The sequence below is a fragment of the Labeo rohita genome, chromosome 15 (assembly GCF_022985175.1).
Source record: "Labeo rohita strain BAU-BD-2019 chromosome 15, IGBB_LRoh.1.0, whole genome shotgun sequence".
In the NCBI taxonomy this organism is placed as follows: Eukaryota; Metazoa; Chordata; class Actinopteri; order Cypriniformes; family Cyprinidae; genus Labeo; species Labeo rohita.
The window spans coordinates 23,225,001-23,242,534 of NC_066883.1; the positions used below are offsets into that span (position 1 = coordinate 23,225,001).

Below are 17,534 nucleotides of genomic sequence, written 5' to 3' on the forward strand. Positions count from 1 at the left end.
TCATTTAAAATATTGAAATTTATTAATGTCATAATTATTACATGTGGTCACTTACAATTATATCAAAGACTCCATGTTACACAACATTTAAATAATTACTCATACATACAAATTTAGGTAGAATAGTGCATTGTGTTATATTATTAAAAGATTTGCTACTAACTATTACTGTGACATCATTTCAGTGATGCATAATATACTGCGTACTGTACGTTGTGAGGACGGCTGGGGGCAGTGTTCGACGGTCAGTTCCCCGGATGAAGGCTGAGCGTGAATATGGCGCAGAGAGCACGAGCAGCGCGCTCGTGAGGGTTTCTGTGACTGATACGCGCACTTAGCCCGCTTAAGCTAACTTTACTCACAAGAAACTTCACCGACCCTATGAAGTTTATTTCTCAGCGGACACATTTCTCACTACAGGTATGACGTCTTTAAAGCGACTTGTGTTACAAACGCGAGCTGTTTGTATGCCAGCGCAGGTTGTTTTTGTGTCAGCCCGTAGTTTCGGTGAGTTTGTTCGTCGTGCTAATTTAGCTAATTCTTCACAGCTAGCTGAGTAGCTTAGGCTACGGAGTGTCAAAACATTAATTTAACTCATAAAAGATATTAACTATAAAGTTAATCTGTTTTTAATGTCATTTAAGTGTATATGTGTCTTTAGGTTTAGAAAGGAATTATTTACAGTACGTTAGTTCGTAAAAATTACCATTATTCCAGCCTTTTTTCCTACTTAGACTCAAGAGTAACGTTACATTTGCGAGGTGCTCCTGAATTGCTATCAGGAAAGATAACGTAGAAATTATTTATTATATCAGTGGTGGAATCCGCCTAAAACTACTTAAAAATTTGGCTGAAGTGTCCATGCGGAGTTAAAGAGCAGACAGTGACATAATACACCAAAAACTAACAAATGACTCAAATGAATTAGACTCCCTGTTTTCTTCGAGCTTTTTAATTCCTCAAGATGTGGGAGCGATTTTTAAGGGGACTGATAAGAGTACAGTACAGTAACTGAACTATTTTAAGTTTGTTTTACATAAAATCCCATGATAAAGATCACAGTAACGTTACCTTTATCAGCCAACGTTTCTTCTCTGTGTATTTTAGTCTTGTAACGTTTAGTATCGATAGTTTGAGTGGACGGTTTGTGTTTGCACCTGTAGTATCGATTCTGGTTGTATGTCATGATGAAAGTCATAGTTTACATGATCTAACAGAGAGTAGCTTCCTCCTTTAAGTACTGTAAAGCAGTTGTTTAATTATCAACATATTCAGTATAGGTCAGGTTGTTTGACCTCAACTAAAGCATGACTAAAAGTTAGAAAGAGTTTGGATTTGTGTTATGTTGTTATACATCGGGCATTTATGGCATATACGGTATGATATAGTGAGAATATGGAGGGGGAAGACAAACCAGTTTTATTCGGAGGACAAAAATGAAAAAAAAAAAATCATCATTTTGGTGCAGATGTTCATACTTGTATAGCCAAAATGTTAGATGAAATGTCATCCGTGTCATGTAAATCAATGAGATCTTTATAACAGTATAGCAAGGAACTTGCATAAAATGCTTGTAAATATCAGTTGTCACTCAGTGCATCTATGTATCTCAATAATACGTCTTAGTAAGATGTTTAGTTTTATTATCAAAGCTCAGATATATTTGTTGTGTTGGGAAAAGATATAATGCAGTACAGTAGAGTGATGATAAATGTTCCTCAAAATCCTGATGTATCATATTTGATACTCATATTTTAACATCGCTTCAGTCCAGTGAGTGTTGCTCTTAAAATATGACTAACGTTATAAAAGTTTGTGTGTACTTTATAAATTTCACAGCAAAAAGATGGAGAAAAAGATTCTGAAAGGTTTACATAATTATTCTAAAATGCCTTTTACATTCTAGAAATGATTAACTATTAGACATCCAAAGGTATGCAGTAGATTGTATGAAACTGGTTTTTCAGCAAAAGTTTTGATTATGTCGATAATCTAACAAGTATGATAAAGTAAGCTTTATGGGATTAAGTGTGCTCTTTCCTGACGAACTTCTAACCGATGTCACTTGTGTGTGCAACATAAAATATTGGAATGCTGCCTTTATCTTTGTGTTGATGAACTCCTATAAAGAGTGATAAGACATTCTCATAAGTTGCTCAATAAGTGATGGAGTTGTCCTTTAGTATCATTTAGTATCTCTAGTATCCCTGTTTCTTGCTGGTTGTGGTTTCACTTTCTTTGTGCCTGTACTAGCAGCAGCTGAGGGTTTGTCAGGATACGTGAGCTTCGAGGAGGTGTGATGGGAGATTCAGACAGGGGTGCAGTCTGTACCGGGCACTCCAAACATTCCTTAAATACTTCAGTGCTGGACAGGGTCACTCATAATGTGCAATCTCCCATGCTACTGCTTACTTTAGCCCAGCGTTTGACTTTGTCTTTCAAAGGCGGTGTTTAAACATGTCAGTGTTCATTCATTTAGAGCTTTGTTTCAAGCGAATATGTGGTATTTAATGTTGCATTGTGTATAATTGGTATATTTGCAATTTTAAACTTCATTTTGCCCACTGTTGCTTCTAAATGACATTGACTTAAATTTTTATATATATATATATATATATATATATATATATATATATATATTTTTTTTAATGAAAAGCGGCTTTATGATACTGACCAATTTTTCAGTATCTGTTTTCTTTGTATAGAGCTCTGATATGTATAATATATATATATTTTTCTTTTTTAAATTATAGTGTATTTGATGTTTAAAAAGTTAGTTCACTTCCAGAATTAAAAAATTCCTCGTATTTTGCTCACATCTATGTCATCCAAGATGTTCATCTCTCTTTCTTCAGTCAAAAAGAAATTAAGGTTTTGAGGAAAACATTCCAGGATTTTTCTCCATATAGTGGACTTCAGTAGGAACCAACGGGTTGACGGTCCAAATTGCAGTTTCATCACAGCTTCAAAGAGATCTACACGATCCCAGCTGAGGAATAAGGGTCTTATCTAGTGAAACGATCAGTCATTTTCTTAAAAAACAAAACAAAAATGTATATACTTTTTAACCATAAATGCTTGTCTTGCACTAGCTCGACCTCACGGATTACGTGAGTTGGACAAGAAAATGAGGTGGAGTTTTTTGCCCTATGATACATTTTGGGACTGAAGTAAAACCGAAGAAAAACAGCATCTTTTCTCGTCCAACTTCAAAATCATCCGACATCGTCCGCTTTGTACACTATGGTTGGTACTTTCGCCTATGTCACGTGCGTGATTACACAATGTGTGAGTTCATTTGTGGTTAAAAAGCATATAAATTCTATTTATTTTTTTAGAAAATGAATGAACTTTTCGTTAGGTAAGACACTGATTTCTTGGATGGGATCATGTAGAGCCATTTGAAGCTGCACTAAGACTGCAATTTATATGTTGAACTTGTTGGGCACCATTGAAGTGGAATGTTTTCCTTAAATCTCTTTGAGACTGAAGAAAGACAGACATGAATGTCTTGGATGATATAGGGGTGAGTAAATGATCAGGAATTTATTTTTCTGGAATGGAACTAATCCTCTAATTCAGTGACCTAGGATACTGTAACCGAGTGGCGTCTGTTGGTTATTGTTGAAGCCTCAATGTAAGTTGTTCAGTAGTGCATTACCTAATTCCCAGTCCATCAGCTGCAAAGTGATGCCACTGTTGTATTTGTTTGGTGAGTCCCTGTACTGAACACTGTACTGTTCTCTTTGGTGAGATGATGTGCAATCCGTTCTGTCAGAAAGCCTTCTATCAAGCTCGGACCTGCAGTCACGTGCACATAAAGATGTTGTGTATGTAGCACATGCAAAGCATTGTGGGATGTTATCACATTGGAGTTGGGCTGCTGCTTTTATTGTTGCACAATAACAAATAACGGTTGTTGGCCAACAAGAAAAGCGCTGTTGTTTGTGTTGCTTTATGCATGCATTACCTGGACTATTCAAAGGAAGACTCAGTGTTTTGTTTCTAATGAATGGCATGAAACATGAATGATCCATGTCTATTCAAAGTGAGAACTCTGAGACCACTAGTTATAATGTGGTTGCAAAACTCAGTTAATTTTGTCCAGAAATGAGACGAGCTTTAGTATGAAAGAAGTGAAATTGCATTACCTTTCTCTTCTTGTTTTAATCACAGCATTTCAGTGGACAGAAACGGCAGGCTCTGTAAACACCGGGTTGGTCTGATAAGAAGACCTCTAATGACAGTGTTACTAGTTTCAAGGTCAAGCTGTATTTGCAGTGCTCTCTACTGGGCTTGTAAAAACAAACACTGCAGGCTTGTTTCTGCTAAGCTAGCTTTATCCTACAAGTACAAACTTTATTTAATTGTTTCACAAAGTATTTCAGCCTGTTTTGAGGGCTCAGTATCCCTTCTTATTAAAAGCCACTCGGCAGAGACGGTCTTCCTGGCGAAGGCCCATCTCAGCAGCGTTGACCACAGAGACGTCTTTCTCACTGTTCACCAGTGCATAATGGTATGTGGCTGGAATGCCACACTCAACCAGGAAGTGTTTGACTGTTCGAGTTCAACTGCTTTACACTTCTTAATGTCAGCCACAAAGCCTGATTGATTAGTTTTTTTTAGCACTCTTTTGTGAACATTTCAAACCTTTTGTCGGCTGATGCCACCGATGGTCATAGAGCAGGAAGTGTTCATGGGTGATTCATTTACGCTGATTGTATAAGAAGACACTAAGACATACAAATAAAGAATTGCATTTGTCTGTCTGTATGTGTGAAGCAGCTGTAGATCTCTGCTGGAGCACCTGTTCCTGTCACTCATAGTTCATCCTCACCTGTTACAAATAAACAATCTCACAGGTGCAAGTTACCAGCCTGTGTTTTACTCTTCCTGTCTACCATGTAAAACTAAGCTGTGTTTGAAATTGCTTCCTTTATCCTTACTGAGTGTTGGCCATTTATATTTTGCCAGCTCAGCATAATGTCAAGTATCTCAATATTATCTATTATATTTTTTCAATTCAGCATTTCAGCCTGATACTGCAGACTGAAGTAATGGCTTTTGAAAATGTGGCCATCACAGAAATGAAATCCATTATATCCAGCTTATTTTAAATTTTCTTCTTTTTTTTTTTTTATGAATGCATGTTTTAAACATAACAGCCAGAATAAACTCCATCCATGCAACCACAAAGTTTTCTAGAATTTTGTTGATACCAATAATTAGGCAATCTTTTGCTGAGTGCGTTATTGTGCTGGTACTTTGACAGGTTTAGGACTGCCGTGGACAGCTGACTCCCAAAGCTTTTGATATTCTTCATATTCTGCGCGGTGGTTAGTTTGCAGGAGTAACAGATATGAACTTTTCCAATAAGTTTAAATTAAGGCTGCAATTGAAAAAAAATTGCATGTGATTCCATGCGCATCTAGTCAGTAAATCCGGTTCTGTGATTGGTAGTAAATCTCCATCACATGTGTTTAGCTGGAGCTGCAACTAATACAGAGAGCCGTAAATCACTGACAAGCTATGCATGTAATGGAGATTTACTATTAATCACACATCTTACTGACAAGATTTGTATGCGATTGCAATTGATCGCTGTCCACCGGACCCCATTCTTATAACACCGGATATAGTTTGTAAATGTTTGTAAGACCCTGCCACAAAGCTGACAATTTTTACATTTACAATTTATTTACAAAATTTGGTGCAAAGTATTCATTTAGTCCTTTAATATTCAGACATCACTGTCTGAATTTGCTTGCTTGTTTTTGTTCACTACTTCCTATCAGCATTTAGTTACTGATCTGTCATCACTGTGTCCTTGAAAGGCTCCTCAGCATGAGGTTGCTTGAGGGTACATCTTGGCAACTGTTACACAGTATATTGCTACAGCATAAGCAAGCAATGTCGTATTTGACATTACTCCTTTATCACAGTCTTTTTGTGAATGTACTTGCTCATCAAAATGTCAGATATGAATTATGACGACACATAACTGTGTTGTAAATATTTCCTTTGCACTGCATTTGCAGTCTTTTTTTCCCTATTGCATGTATATCTGCTTCCGGAAACTAGTTTGAATATTTTCCAGTTCTGCAACTTTTGAGTACTTCAGTGTTTTCATTACCCTCAGTGTTGGAAATAAAACATTCGCACTGGTTCCAAGACTCCTGAAGCTGTGACCTTGTGCCCAAGCTGACATCTTTACAAAAGATCAGGTTACACTTCAAATGCTTCCACACTTTTGAAAAATGCCTCTTGCTGTTGCATCCCAGGAAGCAGCTGAGTTTTCCCAGGCTCAGCCTGTCAGGTGTGGGAGGGGGGGGTTTCGGCCCACACATATCAGAGTCCAGTATTTGGCTTCTGGGAGTGTCTCTGATACCCATGGAGAGAATGGGCAGGGCACAAGCGGAGAAAAGGGAAAGTATGGAAAGCTGGACAGCTTTTTGTGCTGCATAAAGAGACTGTTGTTGAAATGCTCAAAAAGGTGAAGTGAAAGAGCTGACATTTTAAATCCAGCAGCATGTTTTGTGAATGAACAAAGTGTTAATTGCGATCTCAAGTTTTCAGTCAGTAATAAAACTTGGATGTGAATTTGATAATTGCTGTTTCTTTGTGCTTGTGAGGTGTGAAACCATCATGTAATTCAATTCTAATAATAATCTAAAATATCACCTCATACGATGGTGTCATTGGTTACTTATACTTAGATTGTCTGATTTTTATACTCAAAAAAAATCTTAATTTTGACTGAACAACATTCAAATGTCCACTTAACCTTCAATATTTGGCAATTTCTTTACCACAGAAATGCTATAGCCACTGTAATTTCTTGGAATATGTTGACATCAAAATTTGCAAACTCAGAGTGAGGATTTAAACTTTTATTTTGAAATTACAATGAGCGGTTGGCATATTGAGAAAGATAATGATGCATTCCTCTGTGCTTCATTAAAATGCATATATTAAACCTGGATTGTATATATATTTATTTAATTAAATCATAGCATTTGTGAATTCACAATAGCATTATGCTTTATGATTTTAAATGGGTTTAATATATCATGCAGCCTTGGAAAATAGTCTAATGCGTTTCATAAATTATCGTCCATGGAATGCACCACTTCCGTTTTTTTGCTGGGCAAAATGCAATCAAGGATTCTTTAAAATCGAGTACCCAAATTGAATCGTGAATCATAACAGCCCTACTCCATTCATTTTTGTCTTTACCTGTTTCTAGGTCTGATGCTTTGCTGCAGCCATGTTCAGCAAGAAGAAAAAGCAACGCATCCAGATCTCGGCCCCCTCCAATTTTGAGCATCGTGTCCACACTGATTTTGATGAGCAGGAGCAGAAGTTTGTGGGGCTTCCACGCCAATGGCAGAGCCTCATTGAGGACACGGCCAAGAGGCCCAAACCTTTCATCGATGCTACAGTCATCACTACTGTAGAACCACGCAAGGTCAGAGGGCATAAGTGTTTGGTCTAGGTCTTTAGTTTTTAATGATATTTAGTTGCACAACTGGTAATTGGTTCTTGTTCTTGAACCTTCAGACTCTTGCAGTCTGAAATGAATATGCAAATACCTCAAATACCTCATTACCTGTTTGTATTGCACAGACCATTGTACGGGGTCGTAAGATCGGTGACGATGGCTCTCTTACATGGCTTCTGGATGAGTTTGAGACCATGTCGGTGATCCGCTCAAACTCATTGCGGAGAGGCAGCCCACCACCGCAACCACGCAGAGACTCCGGATCATCAGGAGGAGGCCATGAGAATGGAGAACACCCTCAATACAGACACCCTGATCGATATGGAGACAGCAAAGAGAGGTGCGCAACTGGTTTCTCTTATTTCAAACTAAATTTTAAGTTTCCAAAGACTACAATGACAATATATATTATTAATGTCTTTAGGGAGAAACCTCGTCAGGAGCACCCCGGTGCTGATCCCAGACAGTCTCAGCGTCCAGCCCGTTCATCCAGAGAAGACGGCCGACCTCACCAGCAGCCTCGTGGCCAGGAGCCCAGCAGACTCAAAGAGCCAGACTGGTCAGGAGGACCAGCTGCACCACCCCAGCACAGAGAACGAGAAAGAGACAGGGACCGAGAGCCACGTGATTATCACGATCAGGTAGTGAGGCGAGAGGGTGCCAACGATAAGAGGCCCAAATCTAGCTACACTGGGAGGGACAGCAGCCCACAGTCACCCCGTGAGAAGAGACCGCTGTCTGGGCCAAATATTCGCACCCCTAACTTACCTGTTACAGAGGGAGTGATAAAGACCGCACAACAGACCGGCCGACCTTTTAACACGTACCCACGAGCTGAAAGTGACTCTGGGAGGAGCCCAGGTGGTCAGGTACACAGAAATCAAACCAAATATATTACCTTGTTTCTACAGTATGAAATGTTTTTTTTAATAGGGTATAATAGGGCTGGGCTGCTACAAGTGTTGTACATTATTATAGTAATATTAATAATAACATACACACTTGTAGGTGTATATATATATATATATATATATATTATAAAATAAAATAAAGAAAAATTACATTTTAAATTATTATATATAGACTACCAGTCAAAAGTTTTTGAACAGTAAGATTTCTGCCCACCAAGCCTGCATTCATTTAATCCAGCAAAAAAAAAAAAGTACAGCAAAAACAGTAAAATTTAAAATATGTTTACTATTTAAAATAACTGTTTTCTATTTGAATATATTTTAAAATGTAATTTATTCCTGTGATTTTAAAGCTGAATTTTTAGTATCGTTACTCCAGTCACATGACCCTTCAGAAATCGTTCTGATTTGCTACTCAAAAAAATTTATTATGTTTAAAACAGTAGAATTTTTTTTTTTTTTTTTTCAGGTTTCTTTGATGAATAGAAAGTTCAAAAGAACAGCATTTATCTGAAATAGAAATCTTTTGTAACATTATAAATGTCTTTATCATCACTTTTGATCGATTTAAAGTATCCTTGTTAAATGAAAGTATTAATTTCTACTATTTCTTCCCCCCAAAAAATTATACTGACTCAAATGTTTTTGAATGGTATAGTGTATAATGTTACAAAAGATTTTTATTTCAGATAAATGCTGATCTTTCAATCTCTTTATTCATCAAAGAATCCTGAAAAATGTCCTCAACTGTTTAAAAAATTATAAATAATAAAAATGTTTCTTGAACAGCAAATCAGCATATTAGAATGATTTCTAAAGGATCATGTGGCGCTGAAGACTGGAGTAATGATGCTGAAAATTTAGATTTGATCACAGGAATAAATTAATTTTTTTAATATATTCAAATAGAAAGCAGTTATTTAAAATGGTAAAAATATTCCAAAAATATGTTTATCAAAATATATTGTTTGATTATATTTTAAAATATATTCATATATTTATGTTTGTTGCACAGGATTTAAAACCAGGAAAATCTCATGAGCCTTCCCACCACAACGGCCCCTCTACTGGGGCAGTCCGGGGTGGAAACAGTGGTGGTAAAAGTGCTTCTCAGGGGCAGCACAGAGCAGAGCCCCAGCATCACGCCTCCCACCCAGCCTTAGGCCCCGAGCCCCCTCAAAGCCAGCAGATGCCCTCCGCACCAAAACCATCAGGCCCAGCTGCACCGCCACAGCAGACACGCTCACCTCAGAGGGAGCCACAACGGGTCTCCCACGAGCAGTTCCGTGCTGCTCTGCAGATGGTGGTTGACCCTGGGGATCCACGCACATATCTGGACCACTACATCAAGATCGGGGAAGGTTCCACCGGCATTGTCTGTATTGCTACAGTGAAGACCACAGGCAAGTTGGTGGCTGTAAAGAAGATGGATCTGCGAAAACAGCAGCGACGAGAATTGCTGTTTAATGAGGTGGGTGCAACCCACTGGAGATCACAGTGCTATAATTGGTTGTTCAGAAAGGTGTTTGTGTGTGATATGCAACACATGGGAGCTTAATGGTGAAATTCCAGTCAGCAATGTACAGCAGCTGTTTGTAGTTCGCATATGAAGACATTGTGTGAAAATGATTACTGCTGGTTGAGTTTCCTCCCACAAAGTCTTTCCTTAGCCACTTATTAAGATTTTTAAATAGAAACCTTCTGCTGGCTTTGTTTCTTGTTTCTAAGGTGGTGATCATGCGGGACTATCACCATGAGAACGTGGTAGAGATGTACAACAGTTACTTAGTAGGGGATGAACTCTGGGTTGTCATGGAGTTCCTTGAGGGCGGAGCTTTGACTGACATAGTCACACATACCAGGCAAGTAATTCTTAGAAATCAGTCACTAATTGTTTTACAGTTACTATGAGTTGTTATTAATCACACTCTTTCAGATTCTGTTTAAAATGAGTAATTGTATCAGTTTTGGAATTTTTTTTTGTAATATCCATTTTATTGTACTTGTGTTTTTTTTGTTTTTGTTTTTTTTTTATTTTGTCTGTATTTCAGCATGCCTAATAAGTGACTAAAATGAAAACCCGATCAACCATAAGACCATATATCTTTAGGAATGAAATAATTCTGTTGTCTTTGTGCATTTACTAATGAAATTATAAAAATGTACACTACCAGTTTTTGAACAGTATGATTTTTATTGTTTTGTTTTTTTTAAAGAAGTCTCTTCTGCTCACCAAGCCTGCATTTATTTGATCCAAAGTACAGCAAAAACAGTAAAAGAAATATTTTTCCTATTTAAAATAACTGTTTTCTATTTGAATGCATCTTAAAATGTAATGTATTACTGTGATTTCAAAGCTGACGTTTTAGCATTATTAACTGGTGTTAATGATCCTTCAGAAATCATTCTAATATTCTGATTTACTGCTCAAAAACTATTATTATTATTATTTATTATTTTTTTTTATTCAGCATTTATTTGAAATAGAAGACTTTTGTAACATTATAAATGTCTTTATCATGACATTTGAGCTATTTAAAGCATTCTTGCTAAATAAAAGTATTAATTTTTATCATTTCTTTCAAAAAAAAAAAAAATAAATAAATAAATAATAATACTGACTCCAAGCTTTTGAATGGCATAGCGTATAATGTTCCAAAAGCTTTTTATTTCAGATAAATGCTGATCTTTCTATTCAAGGAATCCTGAGGAAAAAAATGCGCTCAACTGTTTTAAATTTTGATTATAATAAATGTTTCTTGAACAGCAAATCAGCATATTAGAATGATTTCTGAAGGATCATGTGACACTGAAGACTGGAGTAATGATGCTAAAAATGTAACTTTTTATCACAGGAATAAATTGTATAAATGTATTCAAATAGAAAGCAGTTATTTTAAATAGTAAAAATATTTCACAATATTACTGCTTTTGCTATTTTTGATTAAATAAATGCAGGCTTGGTGAGCAGAAAAGACTTCTTTAAAAAAAAACATTAGAAATCATACTGTTCAAGAAGCCCCATTTGTGTGTTACTGATGTAAAGTGCAGTACCACTAGGTGGCAGGGCATCACAGCAGTCCAGTTTGGCATGTCATTCAGTCTGTATGATCATTTGTTCAACCTTTAATGATTTCATTCAGTGTTTAACATTTCCATTATTTTATTTGTCTTTAAGGATGAATGAGGAGCAGATTGCCACAGTGTGTCTGTCTGTTCTGAAAGCTCTCTCGGTCCTTCATTCCCAAGGAGTCATTCACAGAGACATTAAGAGTGATTCTATTCTTCTCACTCATGATGGCAGGGTAAGTACCTCACCGCTCTTAAAGAAAAATGTTTCTATTACGTCAAATGATGACTAGTTCTTTGGTCCTACTGTCTGCAAAAGCCTCATAAGTCATGTTTTGACTTGAGTCATGAGAGTTCAGAAAACTGGCCTACTCACTGCCATTGTGTTGTTGTTTTCTGGTAACCTCAGTGTTGATGTTTAAACAGGTTTTTGGCTGGCCTGTTGTTCTGTATTCTCAGACCTACATGTCCACTCGAGTGAGGTGATGATCTAAATGTGTCATTAAGTCAACAGTGTGCAAAAGCAGAATTAAACTGTTGACCAAGTGCTGAATCCTCAAGAGCATAAGCATTATTTATATGAGTCCTTAAGAGACCTCAAACCCTGGTAAACCCTTGTTTAAAAAAAAAAAAACTATCGCTTGTGATGCATATTTTTTTTTTTTTTTTTGTGTGTGGCCACATGCTTCTCAATGCGTTCACAGAAATATAATCTTGCAATTTCCGCCCATGACACCAAACCAATATGTACTTTTTTTGATGGTGCTGAAATAGGCAGTGGTTTGTTGAAAGGGGTCTGTGCTTCATTGTGTCTGTGGTTGAAACAGGCGGAAGTTCTTTTAGCCACCCTCAGCTGTTTCTCGGCAGGGGTTGGTTGTCTGTGTATGTGTTTGACCTTACATGTTTCATTTCCTCTTGCATATTTCTGACACTATTCTCATGCAATATCCCAGAGGGCATAATTTCTTGTGCAGTTAGTCAAGCGTTGCACAAGCTTTCACTGAAAATTTGACAATCTATGTTGAAAATAATTAAGTAATTTGATTCAAACAGGCCTTTTTCGCTTTCACACGCTCTTTTGCAATGTTTTAGAGCACATAAGAACAAAAACATTAAAAAGCATCTGATTATTCACACCTTAATATCATGATTTAATATTTCGGCATTAAGGATATCAAATATACTGGTACTTTGGTACCAAAATTATAATGAAATAATACTAAATTCTGTCTCAGTTTGATAATGATCTGAATGACAGATAACTGCTTTGAACTCTCACAGGTGTACTTGTGTACGTGATCTGCAAAGAGTGCCAGTAATCTTGCTGTGCCAGAGAACAACGCGTGCACTTCTAAATTAAAATGCCATCTTGGTGAAGTATTAATGGTTTGTCCTTATGCAGCTTAACAGACCTGCCGTTGTCTCCTGTGTTGTTAATATTAATCTAACAAGTGTGGGAAAAACACCTGCAGTTTATTATTACACCAAAGAGGAATAATGACCTGTAGATGCATATTAATACAATCCCAACCAATTAAACGCAGGGACGGGGGCTAGAGTCGGCCACCCCACTCACAACTGCTGCTTCTGTCTCCTTTTTTTTTGACAAGATTTAGTTTATAGCCGTAGAACGTTTTTATGACCACATCAGTTGGGAGACTTTTCAGATGCACACTTTTCAACTTCTCTTCAGCGCTAGTCAAATGAGTGTGGGAAAAGCTACAGGTGACAAGGGAGCTTCAGTAGAACATTGGTGAACTGTGGTTAGAGATGTTGTCAAGCCATATGTCAGTAAAAACAAATGTATCTGTCACACGCTTCAATTGTGCACACAAATGCAGCGGCACGTTCAGCAGCGTGACCCATACTTGGAATTTGTGCTTTAGTGAGAAGTGAACACACACACACACACACACACACACACACACACACACACACACACACACACACACACACACACACACACACACACACACACACACACAGACAGACACACCCACCCGGAGCAGTGCGAGGCGCCTTGCTCGATGGTCTCGCCTCAGTTGTGGTATTGAGGTGAGACCATTGAGCTATATTGAGCTGTATATCCACTCCCCCACCTACAATCCCTGCCGGACCCACGACTGTCCCCAAAACGAAAACGATGCTCTACACTGGTGTTTTCACTGCATTTCAGAAACTATCTCCGTCCACACTACACAACTAAAAATGCATGACCATTCATGCAGGTACAACCATAGATTTGTATTGGTAGATGCGTTATTGTTCAGATGTTGGTAGGGCTGGGTGATTAATTTTTTTTTTTTTTTTTTATTATTAATGATTTCCAAGTGCACCACACATGAAGTTGTCAACATGATGTAAATGTTAAACCACTCGTTAAATATCTTTGCAGAAAATATGCATGAAAAACATCTTGTACAAACTTCTCTTATACGTATTATATGTTAAGAAATAAGACAAGGAAAATGCTTTTAAAAAAAAAAAAAATCTCAAGTCATGGTAATTCAAATTTAAAATGACTAAAGGTATAATGCCAGTAAACTATTATTAACTATAAATGTTCTGTAAAAGCAATGAACAGTCACAATGATGCAAAAATTAAATATCAGACATACAGTAGTAGTTCTTCAAGTTTTTTTTTTTATTTAATTGTGCTGCTTTTCTGTTGTTGTTGTTTTTTTTTTTTTTTTTTTTTTTTTTTTTTGTTTTTGTTTTTGTTTTTTTTGTTTTGTTTTTTTTTTGTTTTTTTCTCCATGTAAACATGGACACGTTTGATTTTTGGCGCTCAAGTTAAAAGAAATTCGCTCCCATCTTCTTGCATGTTTTTCCTGCTCCACTGCCCGCGTCGCATCTTTGTCAATGACAATCTTTGTCTCTTTACTGTTATCGTTCGCATTTTGTCAATGTCAAAATCGAGATTCCTTGATTTCTAACAAATAAAATTGTGGCAAGATGTTAAATTCAAATTAATCGATAAATTTGGAAAAATCACCCTAGATGGCGGATTCTTCTACGTGCCTGGAGTGGTCGAATGAGAAATCTACCTATACATATACAACAATGTGCAACAATGAGCATGATGTCAAGGATAGAGAATGTGGGCAGCCATGCCATCGTTTTCAAAAGTCTCTGTTTTGGTCCATTTACACCGAAATACACTGAAATTTCACACTAAAACGGGGTCTGCAGCACTTTAAAAAGTCTCCGTTTCTTCAGGAGTAGTGTAAATGACAGGCGTAACTGTAGCAAAAGTTATGCGTTTTAAAACAAGAAAACACTAGTGTAAATGTAGCCTAAGTTCCCCTAAATTAGTTATTTTTATTTTATTTTATTATTATTATTTTTTTTTTTAATCATTCTAATAAATGTTAAATTGATCTCTCATTTATACTGTAATATTGAATGGCTAGTCAATTGTTAAATATTAGGAAAAAAAGAACAGTTTCCTAGAGACATCAGTAATATTGGTATCAGCAATACTCGCCTTCCAGTCATTAAAAAAATTAATAAATATAAAAAATATACTTTGTTTTTGCCTTCATTTGAAGATTGAATGTGAAATTGTTGCAATATAGAAGTATATTTAAAAACTGTCTTTAATGTTAGGTGGGATTAATTTTTCTGTATATATACACACATATATATACATATATATACATATATAACATCTCAATTTTCATTTGCAGGTGAAGCTGTCAGACTTCGGTTTTTGCGCACAGGTCTCAAAAGAGGTTCAGCGCAGGAAGTCTCTTGTAGGAACGCCCTATTGGATGGCCCCTGAGCTCATCTCAAGACTCCCATATGGACCAGAGGCAAGTCACATCCCACTTTACTACATATGCTGCATTGCAACACTGCAGCTCACACAATTCATACTGTCCTTGCAGGTGGATATTTGGTCACTTGGCATTATGGTCATCGAAATGGTGGACGGAGAGCCGCCATACTTCAACGAGCCTCCTCTCAAGGCCATGAAGATGATCCGAGACAATCTGCCACCCAAGCTGAAAAACCTCCACAAGGTAAACCAGTGTCCTTAAGTTTAACCGTGTGGGCAAGAACATATTAATGTTTAAACCAGTGTGTACTGTACAGATTAAGCACGTTTGGCACAGCTGCTTACAGTGTTGTTCTGTATCCATAGGTCTCGCCGCTTCTCAAGGGATTCTTGGACAGGATGCTCGTGCGAGATCCTGCCCAGAGGGCCACAGCTCAAGAGCTGCTAAAGCATCCCTTCCTGAGTAAAGCAGGCCCTCCCTCTTGCATTGTTCCCCTGATGAGACAAAACCGCATGAGATGAGAAGAGAAATCAGTGCGGGACCTGTCAAGCCCTCTGAGCTCAAAGCAAAAATGGAGGCTGTGCTTTGCACAGCTCAAACTGATTGTACAGGTCAAGATTTTTAGGAGAAAAGGCCATTGATGCTATGGACATTCAGAGGGTTTTTTCTTCCCCCAAAAACATTTTTACCACTGTTTTTATTACACTATAGAACACACCGCATTTGGTGACATGAAATAGACACAATTAGATCCTTCACAGTGTTCTGCCAGAAGAGGTTTCCTCTCTGGCTAATTCAGAAACACAAGAATGTGTTCTCTCAGTGGTTTTATGTTTGACCTCGAAGACACTGCTATTAGAGTTAAGGAGGTTTAGACATTATGAAAATGAACCACTTGTAGATTCTGATCTGCCCTCAATGTAAAGCAACAATTTGTTGGATTTTTTTCCAAACCTCAAGCTTTTTTCCTGCACTTCGTCTTTTGCACCATGACCACACTACTCATTAATCCATTTTTAACAGGAAAACAACTACTGAAGAAAACCTTTTACTTTATATTAAAAAAAAAGAAGGAAGTGAGAAACTCTAGGCTCCTGTTACAACACTAAGCAAAGGTAAACACTGGAGGTGTTTTTTTTTCAAATCATTTTTAATTTTGTTTTAATAAAAGTTTTAGTTACATTGGGTTTTCATATTGCGTTTCGAGTGACAGTGTGACATTCTAAACACTGTTCTGAGACTGAGCTGCACTCAAATATGAAACTTCCTCCTTTTTTGATTCATTGTTCCACTTTTTTAATAAAATAAAGGGGGGAAGGGTTGGGTATGTTTTTTTTTTTTTTTTTTCCTCTCTCTCTTTCAAAACTCTTCCACGCCACATTAGCTGATGAGATCGAGTTTTAGGGCGGTCTGTCCTTTCGTGTGCGCCCAAGTAGCTTGCATCTTTGAAGTATGGTGGCCTTTCTTTTTTCTGAAGGTTTCGTTGTGGATGGTTTTGTCGAGAGATGTTACTATGCTCTACTTTATGAGAGCTTGTTCAAAGGAAGTGGACCATATAGCTATAGATCGCCATTGATCCCCCACACTAAAATATAGGCCAGGATGCGTTCGTACTCACGCAATCTGTCTTGTACACTACGCCGTTTTGTTGTAAGAGCACCATGGCGTTCGAGCGTTAAGAGAAGAGTAGTGGAACAACCAAAGACTGTTTGAAATACTAATTAGTCCAAGTACACTACATCACATTATGGGAGTTGTCCACCTGCGTATGACAGTTCTGTTATTATTTATGCACCCTCATGACCTGTATAACATATCCATTTGTGCTCCATCAACAAATAAAAGCACTGAAAGTGTGTTAGTCATATGTTTGACATGTCATGAAGGTAAGCGAATGATGACGGAATTTTCATTTTGGATGAAATGTCCCTTTAAGATCTTTCCTTGCTCAGTCACAAAGATCGATTGGAACATTGACGAAATTATAAAAAAGGCAAACACTGAAAAGCTGTTCAAAAATGAATCTGATTTGTTGTAGTGACTCAATGTGAATACTAGTTGATCGTTAATGAGAATCAAGCGAATGCACATTTGTGAGCAGATCAAGGTCACGTTTATATTCTATATTTTGACGACGAATTGTAGCGATTAATCCTAGATCGGAGTGGTAGCTTATGTATATATTTTTGAGTTTTCTAAAAATCGTTTTCTTTTGCCGAGGGCCTAAACTGTAACAGCAACCATAACTCTAATTGTAGATGTGAAGGTATG

General features: G+C 37.2%; 1 protein-coding gene across 1 annotated transcript; it reads left to right on the top strand.

Moving 5' to 3' along the window:
• The first annotated feature begins 244 nt into the window (after window positions 1-244).
• Window positions 245-16,610, top strand: pak4 (p21 protein (Cdc42/Rac)-activated kinase 4). The gene is made up of 10 exons (XM_051128588.1): window positions 245-420; window positions 7,247-7,468; window positions 7,627-7,841; window positions 7,926-8,370; window positions 9,428-9,883; window positions 10,141-10,274; window positions 11,591-11,717; window positions 15,171-15,296; window positions 15,372-15,506; window positions 15,629-16,610. Exons 2-10 carry the CDS (start codon window positions 7,268-7,270, stop codon window positions 15,782-15,784), a joined length of 1,995 nt encoding a protein of 664 aa, XP_050984545.1. The 5' UTR covers window positions 245-420; window positions 7,247-7,267; the 3' UTR covers window positions 15,785-16,610.
• Window positions 16,611-17,534: the final 924 nt, after the last annotated feature.

Bases quoted from the DNA above. Each gene is read 5' to 3' on its own strand.
- pak4 (XM_051128588.1), top strand. From the start codon at position 7,268: ATGTTCAGCAAGAAGAAAAAGCAACGCATCCAGATCTCGGCCCCCTCC. The intron at 11,718-15,170 runs GTAAGTACCTCA...TTTCATTTGCAG, and splicing joins TTCTCACTCATGATGGCAGG to GTGAAGCTGTCAGACTTCGG. The intron at 15,507-15,628 runs GTAAACCAGTGT...CTGTATCCATAG, and splicing joins AGCTGAAAAACCTCCACAAG to GTCTCGCCGCTTCTCAAGGG.